This window comes from Blennius ocellaris, assembly GCF_963422515.1.
Source record: "Blennius ocellaris genome assembly, chromosome: 8".
NCBI classification, from domain to species: domain Eukaryota; kingdom Metazoa; phylum Chordata; class Actinopteri; order Blenniiformes; family Blenniidae; genus Blennius; species Blennius ocellaris.
In genome coordinates, this window is record NC_137657.1 from 13098532 (window position 1) to 13117858 (window position 19327).

Sequence of the window (19327 nt, forward strand, 5' to 3'; positions counted from 1 at the left end):
TCCACTATTTAAATATGTATTTTTTTTCTCAGTGCGCCGCCGATCCGGAAGTAGCCGCAGTTAATTCCAACGCTAACTTAACAGCAGAAGTCGCACTATTCTGAAGGCGCCGCTGCTCCGGAAGTAGCTGCGGTTCGCCCCGGTGCTAACTTGACAGCAGCGTTGCTTCCCTTTGTCAGAGCATCGACTTCCGTTTTCATGTTTGCTCCAGGTTTCTGGAAATTACTGTCTGCACCGACTCTCAGCTGCCTGTCGCTTCCACAAACGGCAGCCACGCTTTAGCGTCCCCCCCCCGAAGGAGCCGCTCACAGGTCCTCCGTGTCGGCCCCGCTCGGAGTTTGGACCCGTTCTGTCCAGTTTGCTCCTCGATATAAACGCGACTGTTTACCTTGCTAGCTGGCTAGCATCAGCCAGCTGAGTTAAATCACCGAGCATGTTTCGGTTCTTGAGCGACGTCGATGACGACCCGTACATGATGTGAGTACTGACATTCACCCGGGTTCTTCTCCTACACTGCTTTTCCCCGGGGGGGTCTATCGGCGGTAGGGTGGGCACATCCAGACATCCAAGGTGGGATTTTTTTAATTTATTTATTAAATTTTTTTTCCCCCCAGTGAGCCTGAGAGCAGGTTTGCTCCGTTACTCCAGCCAGCTGTGGGGGCCTTACACTGATCCACCATGTTGGATAGACAATAACAAAAAAAAAGAAGAAGAAGCTGTCAGTGTTCAGCAGCATCTGGATGAGCCTAACCCTAACCCATCAACAGCTGGAATCAACAATTCACAGCACTTTAAAAAAAACAAAACAAAAAAAACTTCCCAAATGTATCTTAAAAGGAGATTGTTGGCACGTTTCCGGTGTTTTCTTGCTTTACATCCCCGCGTAACCACCAAAAACCCAATCGATTGTCATCGATTCAATCTGCGTTCAAAGCCTCTCTTCAGCGGGTCGGAGCCGTTTATAGTTGATTAACTGGCTTTAAAAAAAACCCAGCAATATTTCATCATGGTTTCTTAAAAAAATGTGTTTATAATTAGTTGAAAGAATGGTTGTGATTGAAGCAGCTTTTAACGACAAATCTATAGCAGCCTTGTTAAACGTAGTAGTTGAATAGCGTTAGCAGTTGTGTGCAACAGTCACCACTACTTTTACAACTTCCTACATAGGCTCCAGCAGTGACATTTAATTGTTTGGATTTTCTTTTATTCTACAGCTTGACATAAGGTACAATGCAGAGAATATTCTGGACAGATCATCAGTACATCACAGGGCGGAACAGAGAGACACATTGAGACCTTCTGAGAGACAAGAGTGTCAATATATGTCCACCCAGCCGCAGAGGGAATATGCAGACTTCACACACATGTTCAGTAAAGCTTCACTTTGTCAACTCTAAAATCATTTAAATAATGTCGGAGGGTGTCAACGTCAATAAGACAAACTCCTAAGAGTAAAAGAGTAAAAACAAATAAGACTGTTTGATCGTGATGGGGAAACTATCAAAATCACATGTTTTCAAGGTGTAAGCAGTAATACTTTTCACATTTTTTTTCTCCTCTGCCAGCAAATTTTACTACCACAATTTTTTTCCCATTATCATAAACACTTCAGTGATGTTTCTGCAGTTTTCCTGAATGAAATGTGAAATTCCAGCAGCATTACAGTGGTACAAACGGCAGAAAACACCATGGACTCATTTAGAAAGCAGACAAATTATAAAAGAAAAGCAAAATCAAAAGCTATAAGTTAGGTATTTACATATTAAATAGTAAAATAATATAGTAAATATACTATATATACACACTATACCCTTCACAAATGATTAATAAGCCAATAAAGACTCATTTAAAACAAAAGTTATTGTAATTAGTTAAAGCAGGATATTACTCGTGCCCTCTGCAGTAAGACGTGATGCATAGATGGGTGGATAGATAATAGTGTTAATACACCATTCTTAATCGAAAGCCTGGTTGAATATTCAGCTTTATATTTATACCAAGCACCTTTTGTGGGTATAGTGAAATCCATGGAAATGATATTTGCAGCAGGTCACGTCACTCTTTTATAACTACTTTTAAATGTTGCATTTTCCGTCTTAGGAAACTGGTTTTACATAGGTGCAGGAAATCTTCTCCCTTTCTCTCACACGGCCCTTTATTGTTAGTTTTAAATAATTCAGTTTGTTCTTTGAAGGGACTCATGAGAGGCTTCTATTAGAGCTATTCATCAAATTATATGTGGCATCAGTGTTGACGCGGTTGAAGTAAAACAAAGAACAAGTTTGGTGCTCAGTGAGTGTCAGTGCAGGCTGTTAAACTGATTCAGTTACTGGAAGCGTTGGTACTGCCTTTTAGATTTTTGGAATTATAATTTTTTTGGGGTAGACTTTTCCTTGTCATTTGATTTCACGTGTAGTTGCTTGAAACCCGTCGTGAGGCGACCTTGACTCAGTTGTAGAACAACGTTAATGGTGTTTCGATTGGCATGTATTTTTATGATGAAAACAAATTTCTTGTGTCGAGGTTTTGGTGCATAATTCAGTAAACAGTGACAATAGCTTTCTACTGCAGTTAATATTATGAATATTCTCTGATCACACATGCCTGAATAACACTTAATGTACTAGTAGTTCGAGAGAGGGAGTGAGAAAATTAGCGACTGAATATATTAAAAAGCTTCTCGCAGGTTAATATAATTCAAAGTGCTCCACAGATGGATATAGTTGATAAAGTGTAAGGACAAAACGATGATAGTGAATACAAAATAAGAACGGAGAGGACATGTCTAAAGTTTATAAATAAGAACTGATATTAATGTGATTGAGAAAATGTGTTCAAGCTAAATTCATATCACGGATACAAAAAAATGAAATTAAGTAAATTAAATTAGCACATTTCTATCTAAACAAAACAAGTTTAAAATGTTGTATTTGTTACACATAAACTGAAATATATACATATGACCTGAAACGGAAAAAAAAGACTGGTTTTTTTTGCCATAATTATCATAATAAGAAACATTTTCCTTTTATAAATGCATAAATAACCAAGTAGTTAAACATTCAGTCATATTCAAAGTTTTTAATATGCAACTGTACCTGGCTGTTTGTATATACGACTCATGGAATAACAACAACAAAAAAATAACTTCCGTTTTCCTCTTTATTTTCAGCTTACCGTCACCCATGTGAGTACATTTTGCACTACTCTACTCCGCACATTCATACAATTAGAAAATGAATGAATAAGTAGATAAATCTTTCTTCTTTTTTTTTTTTTTTACTGCCTTCAGGGATCCATTTGCAGCCCACAGGCAGCAGATGAGAAGCATGTTCGGCCCATTCGGCATGGACCCTTTCCAGCTTGCGCCACAGATTCAGCCACCCCGTGCGCCACGCAGACAGGTAACGTCCCTCTGAGCCCACCGGCAGAATCTCCCAACTTCAAATGTGTCTTTCTGTTGTCATTTTCTCATTTTTTTGGTGAGGTTGCTTTCGTCTAAATGTTGCCTTGTCTTGCAGGCGGGTCCATTGGCTCCGTTCGGCATGATGGGAATGGTGAGTGTCGGCTCCACGTCGTACGAGAAAATCATAGTATCTCGGAATCAAAATAAGAATTCTACCACTGGTGGTCATTAAATACACAAAAAAAAAAAACTTTCGGTACATCCGCAGTTTACAAAGGAAATACTCCCAGAGGATGGAACCGTCGTACATCTGGAAACACAAGTTTCAACGTTTTCCGCTTATCAGTCATTTATCCACCAAAGTTCCTGGATCTCTTTCAATTTGAAAGCTGTTGGGTTTTGTCGGGACGCGAGCCGTTTACCTGCGTTTCAGTTCCACCCGGCCCACTCGCTTGGTGCTCACCTGGGTTCAGACCGCAGCTTTCACACCTCCGCTGCTGGATCGTACAGACACAGCCAAGCACATCAGGATTTGTTTGGAGCAAAGGAAACCCGACTGAGTGTGAAAACGACCCGAAGGGCGGTGGGTTTGTTTGGCAATGGAGACTGTCTGTCCTGAGCAAGTCTTTCTCTTTATCCAAGTCTTGTGGTTTAATGATTAACAGGCCACAGTGGGATTGTATAATGTAAACACAACGGTCTTTAAATCTAAAAAGTAAGAGCGTGTTCAAGTTTCTCTTCCAATACAACGTTTACATGAGTTTCACTTGCGAGTCCTCGACCCTGGCCTGACATCAGTGTCTTAATATTTATGTTGCGGTCGTCTTTCGCAGGAGTCCTGTTCCACAAAACCTAAAAACAAAATCAAACGCAACATGAACAGATAACGCGGTGATTTAAAAAACTATATTTACATTCAAACAAATTGCCTCATTTAAAAACAAATGCCTAAAATACATTTTAAAACTGCATCGAGGAATCTTGCAGTTTGTTCATGACTGATTTTGTTTCCTTCACGTCTTGATGATCTGTTGCTGTTTGCAGGGTGGAGGGTTCATGGATATGTTTGGCATGATGGGGGAAATGATGGAGAACGTGGTGAGCATTCCCGTGTGTCGTTTTTCAAATAAAATGAGGGTGATATGCACATTGCATGAAAATTCACACAGTAATTTTATTTATTTTTTCCCCTTATTCTGTTTCTTCTTCTTCTTCTTCTAGGAGCGAATGACCGGGACACCAAACTGCCAGACGTTTTCCTCCTCAACAGTGATCTCGTATTCCTCCTCAGACATCGGAGCTCCCAAAGTTTATCAGCAGACCAGCGCGACAAGAACAGGCCCCGGAGGGGTAGGAGTGACTTTTGGGTAGTTAAAAATGTTTAGATAAGGAGGATTAGCAGCCCGACTGGACTTGAGGGCCTCCAGTGATTTGTTAATCCCGGCATGGCTGCGGCTTTCAGGCCTCATTAATGTGTGAAACCACCTGTAACTGTAGTGACAATAAATAGATCATGTACAGTATAAATATCGCCGTTGTCGTCCAAACATTTCAACCCCGAGTTCATCCAGAGTGCAAGAGCCTCCGCCTGTTCTAGTGAACCGCTTACCCCCCTCCCCCTCCCCTCAGATCCGTGAGACGCGGCAGTCGATGAGGGACAGCGAGAGCGGCCTGGAGCGCCTCGCCATCGGCCACCACATCGGAGACCGGGCACACATAATGGAGCGCTCGCGAAACCGCCGCACCGGAGACCGCGAGGAGCGGCAAGACTACATCAACCTGGACGAGAGTGAGTCCGTTCGAGGTTTTCTCCACTCCCCCGGGGAAATGTGTGGCCGTCCCAATATGTGAGTCTCCGCTCTCTCCTGCCAGGCGACGCCGACGCGTTCGACGAGGAGTGGCGGGGCCAGGCGGGACGGTACGCGCCGCCCAACGTGCGCGGGTTGGACTACGGCCGCGACCGACGAGCCGGCGGCCAGCAGCTGGCCCTCACCGCCCCTCCCAGCACATCGTCCCCGCCAGGCCATCGACACGAGTCCCCCAGACACCGCCAGCCCCCCGCCCGTCCACGCTACGACTGGTGAGAAGACGGTAAGAGACGGTCTCCCCGGGGACGGGCCCGGCCTCGTTTCAGTCGTCGAGGCGGAAATAATTGGTCCCCCCCCCACATTGCTCCCGCTCTCCCACAGACGAGGCGCCGAGCTCCCGTCGCCGCGCGAATTTGAAGGAAAATCACTTTGTTTTGAGTTTGTGACGCGTTAATGTTTTGTCATGTGACCATTTTCGTTGTTAGGATTTAGTGCTCGTACGAACGGGAACGGGTCGTGAAGTCGCTTTTGGCCAGAAAGTAAAGCAACAGATTCTCCACACGTGTACATAAAACACATGTTGAATGCAAAACAGTCCCATTTTACTCAAGTATATAATTCAAATGTACTCGCAGAATAAAAGTAGAAAGTCGTTCCAATAGATGCCTTTTTATTCATTAAATCACTTTAAAAGAAAAAAAAGAAAAAAGACTATGAATCCCGCAGCAGCTCCATTTATACAGGAAAGGCATCAGATATAAAAGTATTTCCATGAAATGTAGATGAAGTAAATAACTCAATTTTACCAGTTTGTGTATGCTTGCAAACACAAACGTCGTTTAGGTTTGGACTTAGGGAGACGGCATGTTGACGTGAATCACTAATATCCCCCAGTGGTAAACAAAAGTCTGAAAACGGACACGGAAAATGTGCAGTAATTGTGATTTAAAGTGACGAAGCATCTTTGTCTTACACACAAAAGCTTTTTCTTAATTGTGTTTTACGTGTTCCTTTTAACTGTTTTTTTTTTTCTTTTCTTGACCTGCCTTTTTAAATGTATTTTTTTTTTTTCTCTGTAGCACTTTGAGATTGTTTAAATGTAAAAGTGCGTTATAAATAAAATGTATTATTATTATTATCTTCATGCGGTTACTGCTCACTTCTTCACTCCTCCAGACCCCCACAGATCAGCTAGGCCACGCCGGGTCCCGCTTCCTAAAATTAAAAGGCACGACATCCCCGCTTTAACACTTTTTTTTTCGTAAAACGCCACGGCGCTCCTCTGGAACCAAAGAGCGAACGGATCCAGATTATGTCGAGGGAAAGAAAAATAATGACGATAAAGAGTTTTTGCTTTCCCCGGCGGGTGAATTTGATCTGAACTCGGCGTGACGAACCCTGTGGCTCCGTCCGTTCCTGCAGGTGACCGACTTGACGAGGCGACTGGATGGAAGGAGTTGAGGAACGATTCCCCCCCTCCCCCTTCTCCCCCCACCCACCCACCCCCCCCGATGCTGTGAACATGCTAAAGACGGACGCCCGCCCACCCGCCCGTCGTAAATGTTTGATATGACTGGACTGTGTGTACATGAGCAACATAGAATACAAACACACACACACACACACACATACACACACACAACAACAACAACTTCATTCACTTAGTAGTTACATTTGCAGTTCAGCTTCTTTACTGTTACACACACATAAACACACACACACACACACATACGACATCACTGAACACTCATTCTCAGAACTTGACATTTGTCTTTGGCCACTGCACTAAAGTGCTACAGTATACAGTGCATCTGCTGTACAGTCCATTTATGTTTGTGAAGACACTAGTGTGTCAGTGATTTGAATTGTATACTGTTATCTAATTAATCTAACTCAATAAAAGTTCATTAAACATTGTTAGATAATTACAAGATGGGTCTCCTTTGTGGTGTTTTGAAGGCGTTTTCACTTAAACCCCGGTCAACTGACTTTCTTGGGGGGGAAAACAAGGTTGTGTTTAGCGTGAAGAATTTCCTTTTGGGTTATAAGTCTTTTAATTTTATTCCCCCTAACTGCAGGTTGTTCACAAATATATTTTTCCGTGTCCATGCAATCTTGTGTAATGTTTTAAAAACAGTATTATTTGTGGAGGTTTTTAATTGGTATATAAGTTAAGCAAATCTGTATGTTCATCAGAAATACGTTTTTAAAACACCTTTTTTTTTTATTTGTCTTGTGTGTGGGCATTGAAAAATAAAATTGTGAATCGATTTTTTTTTTAATATATGTATCCCAGGTGTGTTTGTGAATCAGCAGAGTGTTTTTTGATAAGGCAGCTGACTTTTTTTTTTTTTTTAGATTGATACTCTGAACAATTCTTCCTCAACTTCCGCTGTGTGGTCGATAAATACAGAATGACGTGACTTCCAGACAAATGTATACATGTACTACATCGATATAGCTCTTAAATGAGTGTCTTCTAGGTTTAGGTAAGAACATAATCAAAACCTGTAGTCCTCGTTTACTTCCGTCACTGCAACCACAGGGTCAAATAGTGAAAAAGGCATTTTGACCATGTTGTACTGAATTTAGATTATTTTGTGAAAATTCCGAAGAATTGCAGAGGAAATTCCAAAATGAGGTTGAAATGACTTGCTGCTTCTGATAATATGTGAAAGGAGATCTGGAAAGAAACATCATGACTCACTACAACTGGTGTTTTCTTACCAAGTAAGGAATTCTAATCAGCTTCACTCCTTCATTCATTCATAAATCACAACGTTGTGATTTACGGAACACGACCACCAGGTTTGTAGGAAGTCATCCAAGTTTAAATAAGACATTCTGAGAAAAGGGAGATCAGGGATGAAGTGACAGTTTATCACACTGCAAGTCAGAAAAATACAGTTCACACATTTAGAAATAAATACATAAAAAGTCGTCAAGAAAACCAGCTGATTTTAGCTGAGAGGTCACATTGAGTTCGGTTTGATACTGAATTGGTTGGACCTCTTAAATATTGGTCAAACATATAAAACAACTATGTTTTCTCTTTGTTCAAATACTGTATGTTAAGTAGAAACTCTAAAATTAGTTGGATATCATTTCAACAAGTTGAAAATCTTAAATAAGAATGAGAGAAATTTAGAAATTAAGCAGATTCCTCCTGCGTGAACTACAGTCTACTATACCTTTGTTTGGTTTTTTTTTAACCGGAATGTGAAAGATATAAAAACCTTATCTGCTACGATGTTTTCCTTTCTGCTGATCTTGAGGAAAGCTTTCTGCCTCTTAGAGCAAATGACTCCAAATGCACAATGACAAGCCAGCGTTGACGCGACTGCTACTTCAGCATTAAGGTAGATGGACTGCATGTCTGAGCGCCATTATGTCTGCTCAAGCACTTCTCTGTAAATAATATAGAAAACACATTTACAATGGTTGGTTGTTTTTTTTTTTTTTTATTATAACATGGGTCACATGTTTGACATCCCTGTGTTTCACTTCTCCTAAAACTCCTGACTGGAAGGTCCTGGAATGTCAATGACTTTTTCACGTATTTCAATACATTCATGATATATAAAAAATACTTTGATTTTGATTTCCAAGAAAGAAAGAGAAATGAAAATTGATTTGTAAAATTGTCCCAAATGTTTTGAGAAAAAATAAAATGGAGGTAGCAGGGGGTGGGAATGACTGGGCATCTTTGTTCTCCGCAGTGCTGCGCCCCCCCCCCCCCCAATGGGAGAAGGTGGAAGGGCAAATGAATATTGACACTTAAATCTGTATGTGTTTCCTCATCTTTTACTTCCTCTTGACCTGTATTAACAGATCCGAGTTCAGTGTGGCTGACTGGCGTGCCAATCTGCACAGCGAACAGATAATTAAGCTGTACACATGCTCGTAGCCCCCCCCACCCCTCTCCCCTTTGCGACCATTTTTGCAGGACATCCAGATGGCGAGTGCAAGTGGAGCGACCCACGATAAACTTTCTCTCTCTCTCTCTTTTTTTTGGACTAATCACCCTTTGCGGCGGGCTCCCTGTCTGCCTCCCGTCTGTGCCCGCTGTATCTTTAATTACAACCACAACTATTTTTACATGCACACCCACCCTCTCCAGCAGCTCCTGTCACCTGTCTACCTGTCGTCTTGTCTCCTTTAATCACCATCATCAGATCTCTAACGGTCCTGACAAGGCAGCCGATCATATGCCGTCTTTGCCGGGATGTGTGGTCTCTTTGTTGTGATATCGTCTGTATTTCATCCACATTTGAAGTTCACAGATCTGTGTTTCCTTTTTTTTTTTTTTTGTCTTCTTCCAGCAAAGCCTTTACATGGATAATAACAAACAGCACTGCATGTGTCTGACAGTCCCGTCAGATTACGTATTCATGTGTACACATTTTTCTGGGATAATGTTATCACATGTCATGCACGTTACTGTAGTGAACAGATGTACACACAGCACGCAGAGCTAAACAAATTACAGGCTTGCCAGAGCGCCACGAGCCCGGTGTGGAAAACGCAGGCTGCGACGAGGAGTCAAAATCAAAAATAGCCACAACGCAGATTTTATTTCGTTTATTTTATTTTTTATTTTTCCCCCTGCATATTCACAGACACCAAAAGAAATCCACACAATTCCACCCCGTTCCACTCCATCCTCCTCTTCCTCTCCTCGGTTCGATCCCTCCTCCCGTCTCTCCATCTTCCAATGACTCACACGCCCCCCCCCCCTCCCCCCTGTGTGTCATACGTTTGCACCCCCTTCTCCTCCCACCTCCCCTTCCCTCCGTCGCTCCTTCTCATTCGCCCACATCCGCTCACTTTCTCCAGCAGGCTTCAAACACGCTGCAGGTAACGTTTAAAAAGATTGATCTATTCCTTCGTTTCCTCCATCCCTCTCAGCTTCCTCCTCCTCCTCCCCCCCGTCTTTCCTCATCTCTTTCCACCTCTGTTTTTCACACCTCATCTCTCCATTGGCTCGCCTCCTCAGTGCCTGACTGAAGCAGCACAGAAATTGAACTTGTGGTTTTGGAACAGGCTGACAGTAGATTTTTATTTTTTCTGAACAGGTACCCATTATTTGCTTTTGATGTGTGTTTCTTCCGGCTGTTTGTGTGCGTGTGTGTGTGTGTGTGTATGTCTTCCTACGGTGCCTGTTTTCCACAGCTCTTCCGTCCCCAAGGCTGCGTCACCATCATCACAATGTGTGTTCATGTGAAGAAGACAGTGTGAAGTCCTTGTGACTAATGTCAAATCGAGGCACCGTCACACTTCCGCTGGCTGCAGTGAAAAAGCTCTTCCACGGCTGCGGTTGATGTTTGTCGGAACATTATTTTTTGTGTGCAACCGCATTTAAAGACACCTCCTCCTTTGCCCCAGTTCTCAATTCATCGTGCAAATCTGAATAAAATGAAACAAGTCTGTGATTCCTTTTTAGAATACGAGCACTGAGCTGTAATCTGCAGAACGAATGGAGAAATTAGCCTGATGCTCCCTTGTGTTTTTTTGGTGTTTTTTTCCAGGATGTCAATAGTGAATATTGTTGCCAGGGAGATCCTGGACTCCAGGGGAAACCCCACTGTGGAAGTTGATCTGCATACAGGAAAAGGTTAACAAACAAATTCACTAAAAATAATCTGTTTTTCCTATAAGGTTTTTTTTTTCCATGTAATTTTCCTTCAAGGTGCAATGTGTAACATTAAGTAGAATCTCGTGGTGAGGTTGCAGGTGGCAAACAAATCACCCATATAGCATATAGGAGAACCTATGGTAGCCACAAAATGTGCAAAAATCTCTCTTGTCCTCTCGAAAGCCTTCTATTGGATCATCGGTTCTGTTTTACTGTGGAAACATGAGTTTCTACATGAGCTCTTTTTGTCTAAATATAAACAACATTTCATAAATCTAATGTGCTGATTCGTGTAATGTCAATGTCGTGTTGTACAAATCCCTCTTCAGTTCACCGACCAATCTTCTGACCCGTGTCTCAGGTCTGTTTCGGGCCGCCGTGCCGAGTGGAGCCTCCACGGGCATCTATGAGGCTTTGGAGCTCCGAGATGGAGACAAGACTCGCTACAAGGGCAAAGGTGAGCACTTACGAGATGTGTCTGATTCACTTCTACATCTTTTTTTTTTTTTTTGAATGTATTCCTGCCTCTCTTCTTCAGTCGACATTGTTTTTTTGTGTTTTTAAAAAATATCTCTCCTGCTGTCTGAGGTGTGACCAAGGCTGTCGCTCACATTAACGACACCATCGGACCGGCGCTCATCGAGGCTGTGAGTCGCAAATATTTACACTGCAGAACACGGGAGCGTACTAAAGAGCAAGGTCATATTTAAAATGAATACCTCTGGCGTGTTCGACATATCTCGCTTTGCTTTCAGGGAATCAGTGTGCTGGAGCAGGACAAGCTGGACAACGTGATGATCGAAATGGACGGCACTGAAAACAAATGTAAGCGCTCTTCACAGCTCATGCATACTGACGCAATATATGGGAACTGACATGTTTCTGCACCAGTGACTACCAGCTGCATCCATGTACTGACTCGCTCGCCTCTCCCCCCCCCCCCCCCCCCCCCCCCCCCCCCCCCCCCCCTTCAGCTAAGTTTGGGGCCAATTCTATTCTGGGAGTCTCTCTCGCCATATGCAAAGCTGGCGCAGCGGAGAAAGGTGTCCCCTTGTACCGCCACATTGCTGATCTGGCAGGGAACCGAGAGCTGGTCCTCCCAGTCCCTGTGAGTTATATGTATCATCATATGTGTTCCTATGTAAGTGTGGGATAGGTGTCTGCTGTTATAGGCGGACATTTGACCCATTTCGAATTTGAAAAAGATAAAAAAAATAAATTAATGAAGGTTAAAAGTGAATATTTTTTTTGTTTGTTTTGTTTAAGAAGTGATTCATTAAAATAGCAAAATAGGATTCACTGCAAACCGTGTGTCATAGCTACCAAACATGATATCGCTAATGAGCCCCAAAAGCAATTAACAATAAAATCTTAAGATGTTAAAAAAAACAACATTCGGAAGTCTTCCATTCAACCAAAATGTACTACTTAGCAGAAGTAGAGTTGGGTATTGGGGTGTGTGAGGTTCACACTTTATAAAGAGGGGATCATAGTCCAAGACTTAAAAAAAACAACCCCTCTGTCCTAAATGAAACATGCAGCTATAAATATCCCTCACCTGCCCCTCCTCTAGGCTTTTAATGTGATCAATGGGGGCTCCCATGCTGGAAACCGACTGGCCATGCAGGAATTCATGGTGCTTCCCGTCGGGGCGGAGTCTTTCCGGGATGCCCTGCGCATGGGGGCGGAGCTCTACCAGACTCTGAGGAACGTCATCAAGGAGAAGTATGGTCAGGATGCGACCAACGTGGGCGACGAGGGAGGGTTTGCTCCCAACATACAGGAGAACAGCGAAGGTAACTGCAACGACCGCCGAAACACACCCCTTGACCAACTGACCATCATCCACACAATCCGACCCGTTCCTCTTGCTTCCATCAGCACTGGAGCTCATCAAAACCGCCATCGAGAAAGCAGGCTTCACGGATAAGGTGGTGATCGGGATGGACGTCGCCGCCTCAGAGTTCTTCAGCGAGGGGAAGTATGACCTGGACTTCAAGTCTCCACCCAACGCCGCGCGCAACATCAGTGCTGACGAGCTGGCCAGCATCTACCAAGGCTTCATCAACAACTACCCAGGTGTGTGCTGGGGAAAAATGGCGCCGAGACTTTACTTGTATAGCGTGCGTTTTAGCGCGCCAGAAGTCTAAAAACGGCATCACGTGATCAGACAAGCTGATCCCAGTAGGAACAGCTCGGGGTTAAATGCCTTGCCCAAGGACACATTGACACAATCTTGGTATTGGATGACGACCTGTCCAGCTGAGTTACTGCCACCCATGAGATTATATCAAAATGTGATATCAAGATGTGATGGGAGTGTCAATCACGTTTTTATGGTTTTGTGCGGAACATGACTCGACCAGCTATTTCACAGAATGTATCAATTAAAAAAAAAAGGCACAAATCTTTATTTTACTGTTTCAGGGAAAGACAGATTCGGTGAAACTGCGTCACTCCTTGCCTATTTTTTTTTTTTTTGTTGTTTTTCTCTCATTGGCGAATCTCTTCCATTGGCTTTTAGATGGAAGGGAGAAAAAGAGAGCTGGAAAGAGGCTGTTCTCCCCTCCTGACACACGAGCTTGTTAAAGAGGTTTTAATTATGCGCTACAGTGCATATTTGGCACACGGGGTGCTACTCTGATGTGGCTCTTTACCCTGTCAATGGTGTGCAAACTGCTTGTGGGGAAAGTGTGTGTGTGTGTATGTGGCGATGTGTGAAGTGAGTGGAGAGATTAAAGTCCTCACTTGTAATCCCATGATAACCTGTGCTTCTTAACGGTCGGAATTAATTATTTGTAGTGGCGGAAGGAGTACTTAAAACTTGTACTCAATTACAATTAGAGAGACAACATTGGAATTGTCCTCAAGAAAAGGGTATTCTTCTCACACAGGTTACTTGCATGCTGTTTTGCATTGTCAACAGGAGATATTTGACTCAATTTACTCATCTGAAATCTAAATTAGTGAAGTTAAAGCACACCTCAAATGAACATTAGAATATGTGGATTGTGGATTTTTGTGTAAATTAGGAAAGATTAAAAGATTTAATAATAATATGATAATGTAAACCGTGCAAATAGCCCCAAACATCAACCACTTCATTGCAGTAGTATGAGGAATTCACATTCATTACTTCCATCTTGATTTTTGGTGTTTCTGGAAAAAGGGAAATACACGCCTAAAGTATCACAATGAAACAATAAATGAGACGGACACCGTACAACAAAACATTAGTGCAATCATCATAATTACTTCAAACGCCTGACGCCCTCACCTGAATCAAACTGCAGCACATCTGCACACGTATCAGTTGACCCCATAGGAGCTCATGAGTCGTTGATTTGTGTTCAGATTTTGAGGGAAATAGTTATAAACATCCCGTGCGGTGCTCTATAGCTCGGAATAACTCCCTCACAGGCCGGTTGGTCAAGCTCTCAGGATGTTACATTCTGATGGGCAGCCCTCTGCTTTTAGTCCGCGACGGTTCCCTCAGAGATTTCCTCTGTTCCCGTCGCTTCGCTCACACTGTTTACAATGTTTCCTCGTGCCAGTCGTGAACCCAGAGCCCAGCCTTGAGTGCCTGTAATGTCCACGGGCCACAGAAACCACAGACCACACTCATATCCACTCTGGGTTTGTGAACACATGTAACTGACTTCAAGGCTCAAACTTACACAAACATTTAGAAATATTTCCAAATAAACAGAGCCAGAGAGGCTGCTGCCGCCAGAAGGAGCCACCATGAGAACTGTGATATATACACAAGTATATAACTAAAGGCTGCAAAATAAATGTATCTTTCTTCCTTACCTTCAGTGGTGTCCATTGAAGATCCTTTCGATCAGGATGACTGGCCTGCTTGGTCACAGTTCACAGGCTCAGTGGGGATCCAGGTGAGAAATCACGATACGTCGTTATGCCAGAGATAGCAAGGGTACTGAAAACTTTTATCAAGTCGAACTACTGATATATTGCAATTCCACTGGTTATATTGCATTTACATTACAAGTGAAAGTACTGTATAGAAACTATTCTCTCAAAAACGGCTCTGAATGTTAGTTACTCTTCAATATTTCAATATTTCATCAGTTTGTCAGCAGCTGGAAGTCAATTCTATTTACATGCATAAATTGTCCATGTTCAAAGCACATTGCCCAAAACAATATAGAATAAAGAAAAACACATTAACTTAATTTGTGTGGTAAACAAGTAAAACAATAGGATTTGTATGCTCAGTAATAACTTGTGATTTTAGAAGGAGCAAAGAAAGCAGATTAAATTGTGTAAATGATATTGAAGTGTGAATTAAATTACACACTAATAAACACTAATAAAGGTGCACTCAATCACAGCATTGTGAGTATTTCTGGAGGTGAATTATCTCCGCTGGCCTTTGCAGCACTTCGATTGAAAAACACTTCATTAAATTATTGACACAAATCATGAGATCTTTACAAAGTAGTTTATATAAAACAGTATGTTTTATTTTTGTTGCCTGATAAATAACCTGATCAATGACCACACCAACAAAACTCATGCCTTGCGTTAATATTAAAGTGTATCTTCTGGTTGTTTTACTTCTGCAGTTTTACTGCAGTAGAGCTTTTGTAATTATTTTCTACAGAAAATGTATGTTTCCCCCCCCATTTTTCCATCTGTAATACCACTTTACCTAACTGAGGGTTGCGGGACACTCCAACCGAACCCAAATGACCACGTGCAAAGAAAGAACACACTCTGGACGGGTCACCAGTCCGTCACAGAGCAATACTAGGCAGTCTTTCGTAGTTTATCGGCAAATTACATCATCAATGTTTAGCTTAGCAAGGGCTAACTTAACATGACATAAGAGAAGGTGGGCCTGCAGAGCACAATGCCTGCAGGGGGTCACATCTCTTCCCTCAAATTACAAGTTAAGGGTCCCTTTGAAATGCCGTTGGCCATGCAGGAAAACTGAGTGTACAATGACGATAACAGTTTATTCACACATGATTTTGGGGACGCTACAGGGAGTCCTTACAGACAGACACAAGAGCAGCATGATGCTGTGGAGTTGTGGGCTGCAGACCCATAAACTACTCATTTCTTTTCCTTTTTTTTTTTACACTGCTATGTATAATCAGCCTCAAATGCTTGTTTTTAGACTCCCAGACTCAAACTGGGGGACATTCTTGCTCTGAGGCTTGTGCACGAAACCAACCGCTCCTCCCCAGAACTAGATCAACAACGATATCTGACCGGCACTTTTGTGGCAAAGAAAATACACATCACTGTGTGTCCCGTGCAGGTGGTCGGAGATGATTTGACGGTCACTAACCCGCGGAGGATACAGCGAGCCGTGGAGGACAAGGCCTGCAACTGCCTGCTCCTCAAGGTCAACCAGATCGGGTCGGTCACGGAGGCCATCAAAGCGTGAGTCCCAATTTTTTGTGTGCATTCAAAACAAAACAAAAAACATGGGAGCCACATCTGCTTTTCTGAACATTACACACGCGTGTTTATTCTGTTGCGGTCGCTCAGATGTAAGCTGGCTCAGGAGAATGGCTGGGGGGTGATGGTGAGCCACCGCTCAGGAGAAACGGAGGACACCTTCATCGCTGACCTGGTGGTGGGGCTCTGCACTGGACAGGTAACCTTGCAAAATCCATGAAAAGTGTTTCCCTTCATCCAACTTTAGTTGTTTTATAAATTTGTGCATTTGACCCATCCACACTGTGAGTTGTTCTTGGCTTTTTCTGTATAAATAACTTCGAACAAAATAACATAATGCCGCTACAAGACAGAGCAATATTACTGAATGGATCCAAGGCAATAAAAAAAAAACAGCAATAAAACTAAATAAAGCGGTGTGGTGGCGTCTCAACTGTGATATTGTTCAGGAATAAACTGATGAATAAGACCATGTAATGCAGTATTAACCACATTATACAAAACGGCGTTTCTGAATGCCAGAGGGAGTATGTCGATGTTAAGTGATGTCAATCATTACGTAACGTTGCCACCTGTCAAGATGAATATGAAACTCAATCCAGAAGGTGATCTGAAAAGAAACTGAAGGCGATAACTTGTTTATATCATTTTGAAGATGTTTCGTATTGTTTTCACTGTAGAAAACTGGAAACAACGTTGGCCCATATGATAACTGATGAATGGTGTTATTCACCATTTTCATTCCACTGAAACTGTTGAGGATTCAGCTGAATAGATTACGAACTGCACTGAAAAATAAAGCAGTTGGTGGACAAGCTATTATTAATGTTGACGGTGGGAAATGAAGTCACCCTGTTTATGAAGTGAAATAATTACCTCACCCATGAACAGCAAGATGAGGAAACGTTTATTTCCACTGAGATGTCTAAATAATAATGTGAGACGTAGATGATATATCCACCCCAAGATGTGAGCCATTGAATGCTAATATCACAGTGGTTAACTACTAATACTTATTGTTTAGTGGTTATTGAGCAGTCAAAAAGCTTTTTTTTTTCTTGACGAATGAATGCTTTTTAAATGTACGTTTTTTTTTTACATGACCAAAAAGTTGCTGAACAACATGTGAAATACCAGAAAGCAAACTTTATCGATCTCCTTTTGGTGAAATTCCATCTGTGCATTTAAACCACCCTGTTCATTGTTAACCTGAACTTGTCTAACCTTCAGGCCGTCACCAGTCAGTTGGTGATAACGTTGCATCACGTCAATATCTTTTGGTATTTTCCAGATAAAGACTGGAGCTCCGTGTCGATCTGAACGTCTGGCCAAATACAATCAGCTCATGAGGTGAGTTTTCCTTGCATGTACTGAATATATGTATATATATATAAAAAAAAAAAAAGCCATTCCTTGTTTATATTTCTCTTCTTTTCCTCCACTTTAATGTATTTCTTCCTGCTTTGATTTCCCCCTCTGTCTTCTTCCAAACCTTTCCCTCCTCTGCATCCCAGGATTGAGGAAGAGTTGGGGGACCAGGCCCACTTTGCTGGGCATAACTTCCGCAACCCCAGTGCCCTTTGAGAGCCATTAGCAACACACATACATACAGTACATGTCATATTTCCATGTCAGATAGATAACACTAAGACAGCTCGTTCTTATCAAGGCCCCCGAACACACAATTAAACGCATTAAGACTAATTAGTTTGCAGATACATTAAATGCCGGGATAATACAGTGTGTCTACTGTATATTGACCTGATGCTTAAGCAAGTGATTGAGCTAAATGACTACGGCTGCAGCTGCAGCAAATCCTGAACAAAAGCCTCACAGAGGGAAAAGAAATCAGTGTTTCACATCTCAGCACAGTGTCGCCTCCCCTGATGGGCTCGTTTCGTTCTCGTTCCCAAACCCTCCGACTCTCTCCTTTCCACTCGCTGCAGACGTGTTTTGATCTTTGTGCCCTGTTGTTGCCTCCTCCTTTCCTTATTCCTTCGCTTGCTGAAAAAAAAATGGTGATTATCTCTGTCTGTCGAAGGTTCAACTCAATAAAAAAGATGAATTTATGTTCCTCTGAGCAGAACCTCCTTGTGTATTTGTTTTGATGAGAATAGGTACCCCAATCAAGGGGCGATTAATCATTAAATTAGTTATGAAACAAGCAGAAGGAAGAAAAAAAAACACATTATTGCCTTCTCCAATACGTGATAACTACTTGCTATACTTCTACATTTTCACAGTGATAATAGTATCATTAGGCTTGATAGTTATGATAGTCGAACAGATTGCTGAGGAATGTCATGGCACGGTTTGTCATCGCAGAACTGTCTGCAATCAGAAGTTCATTTAATATCTATCAGTTTAATTAAATGGAGTCTATATTCACTGTCAAACCGACCTGGCGCATGTACTTCACTAACAGACTGTTGTCACATGTTTAACAAGCAGGCGAAATCCCCAGCAGAAACTAATCTTGATTTAATTCAGGGCTTTCATGTGGTGTGAAGCGTTATTGTATGTGTTTGTTGTGCAGGCAGCCTTCATGATATTAAGAAATCATATTAACTTTTATGTCATATCACTACATCACTACCATTAACACCTGTAATCTTGTTTTGCTTGTGATTTTTATTTATTTATTTCAAATGCAGTAGCTGCTGTATTATCTTCAAAACAAATACGAGGAAAACAAATGACAATAATAATTTTAAAAGGAGAACAAAGGAAGATTCTAGAGGTGTTTTTATTTCTAATATAACTTATTAATGGTAGCTATGGTGGTAGTGCCTGTATGAATTTCCGAACGTGATGTAATTTTAACACAGTGTTTGTTTAAAACAGATTAAATACACAACCAGCAAAAAATACATTTGGGCTGAACTTTTCTTGATTTACTTTATAAAATAATTTGAGGGTGTAATTTCAAACACATAAAGGGGAATAAAAGATATCTGTTTTTAAGTACTGACATAGCAGAACAGTCTCTTGCATGAATGTTATAAAGTATTTCGCCGTCATAAACGTTTCAATAAAGGAAAATAT

The 19327-nt window shown here is 42.0% G+C and overlaps 2 protein-coding genes across 2 annotated transcripts; both read left to right on the top strand.

Annotated features, from left to right (window-relative positions):
* Positions 1–206: 206 nt before the first annotated feature.
* Positions 207–7090, top strand: mlf2 (myeloid leukemia factor 2). The gene is made up of 9 exons (XM_080500736.1): positions 207–477; positions 3173–3187; positions 3293–3404; positions 3522–3557; positions 4451–4504; positions 4628–4756; positions 5036–5195; positions 5279–5497; positions 6637–7090. Exons 1-8 carry the CDS (start codon positions 434–436, stop codon positions 5488–5490), a joined length of 762 nt encoding a protein of 253 aa, XP_080356862.1. The 5' UTR covers positions 207–433; the 3' UTR covers positions 5491–5497; positions 6637–7090.
* Positions 7091–10742: 3652 nt separating this feature from the next.
* LOC308133386 (gamma-enolase-like) lies at positions 10743–17866 on the top strand (the record flags this gene model as incomplete). Its single annotated transcript, XM_080500738.1, has 12 exons — positions 10743–10828; positions 11211–11306; positions 11438–11496; positions 11605–11674; positions 11824–11957; positions 12423–12645; positions 12731–12928; positions 14669–14745; positions 16140–16264; positions 16373–16481; positions 17574–17632; positions 17797–17866. The coding sequence occupies exons 1-12, from the start codon at positions 10744–10746 to the stop codon at positions 17864–17866; spliced, it is 1305 nt and encodes a 434-aa protein (XP_080356864.1). The 5' UTR covers position 10743.
* Positions 17867–19327: the final 1461 nt, after the last annotated feature.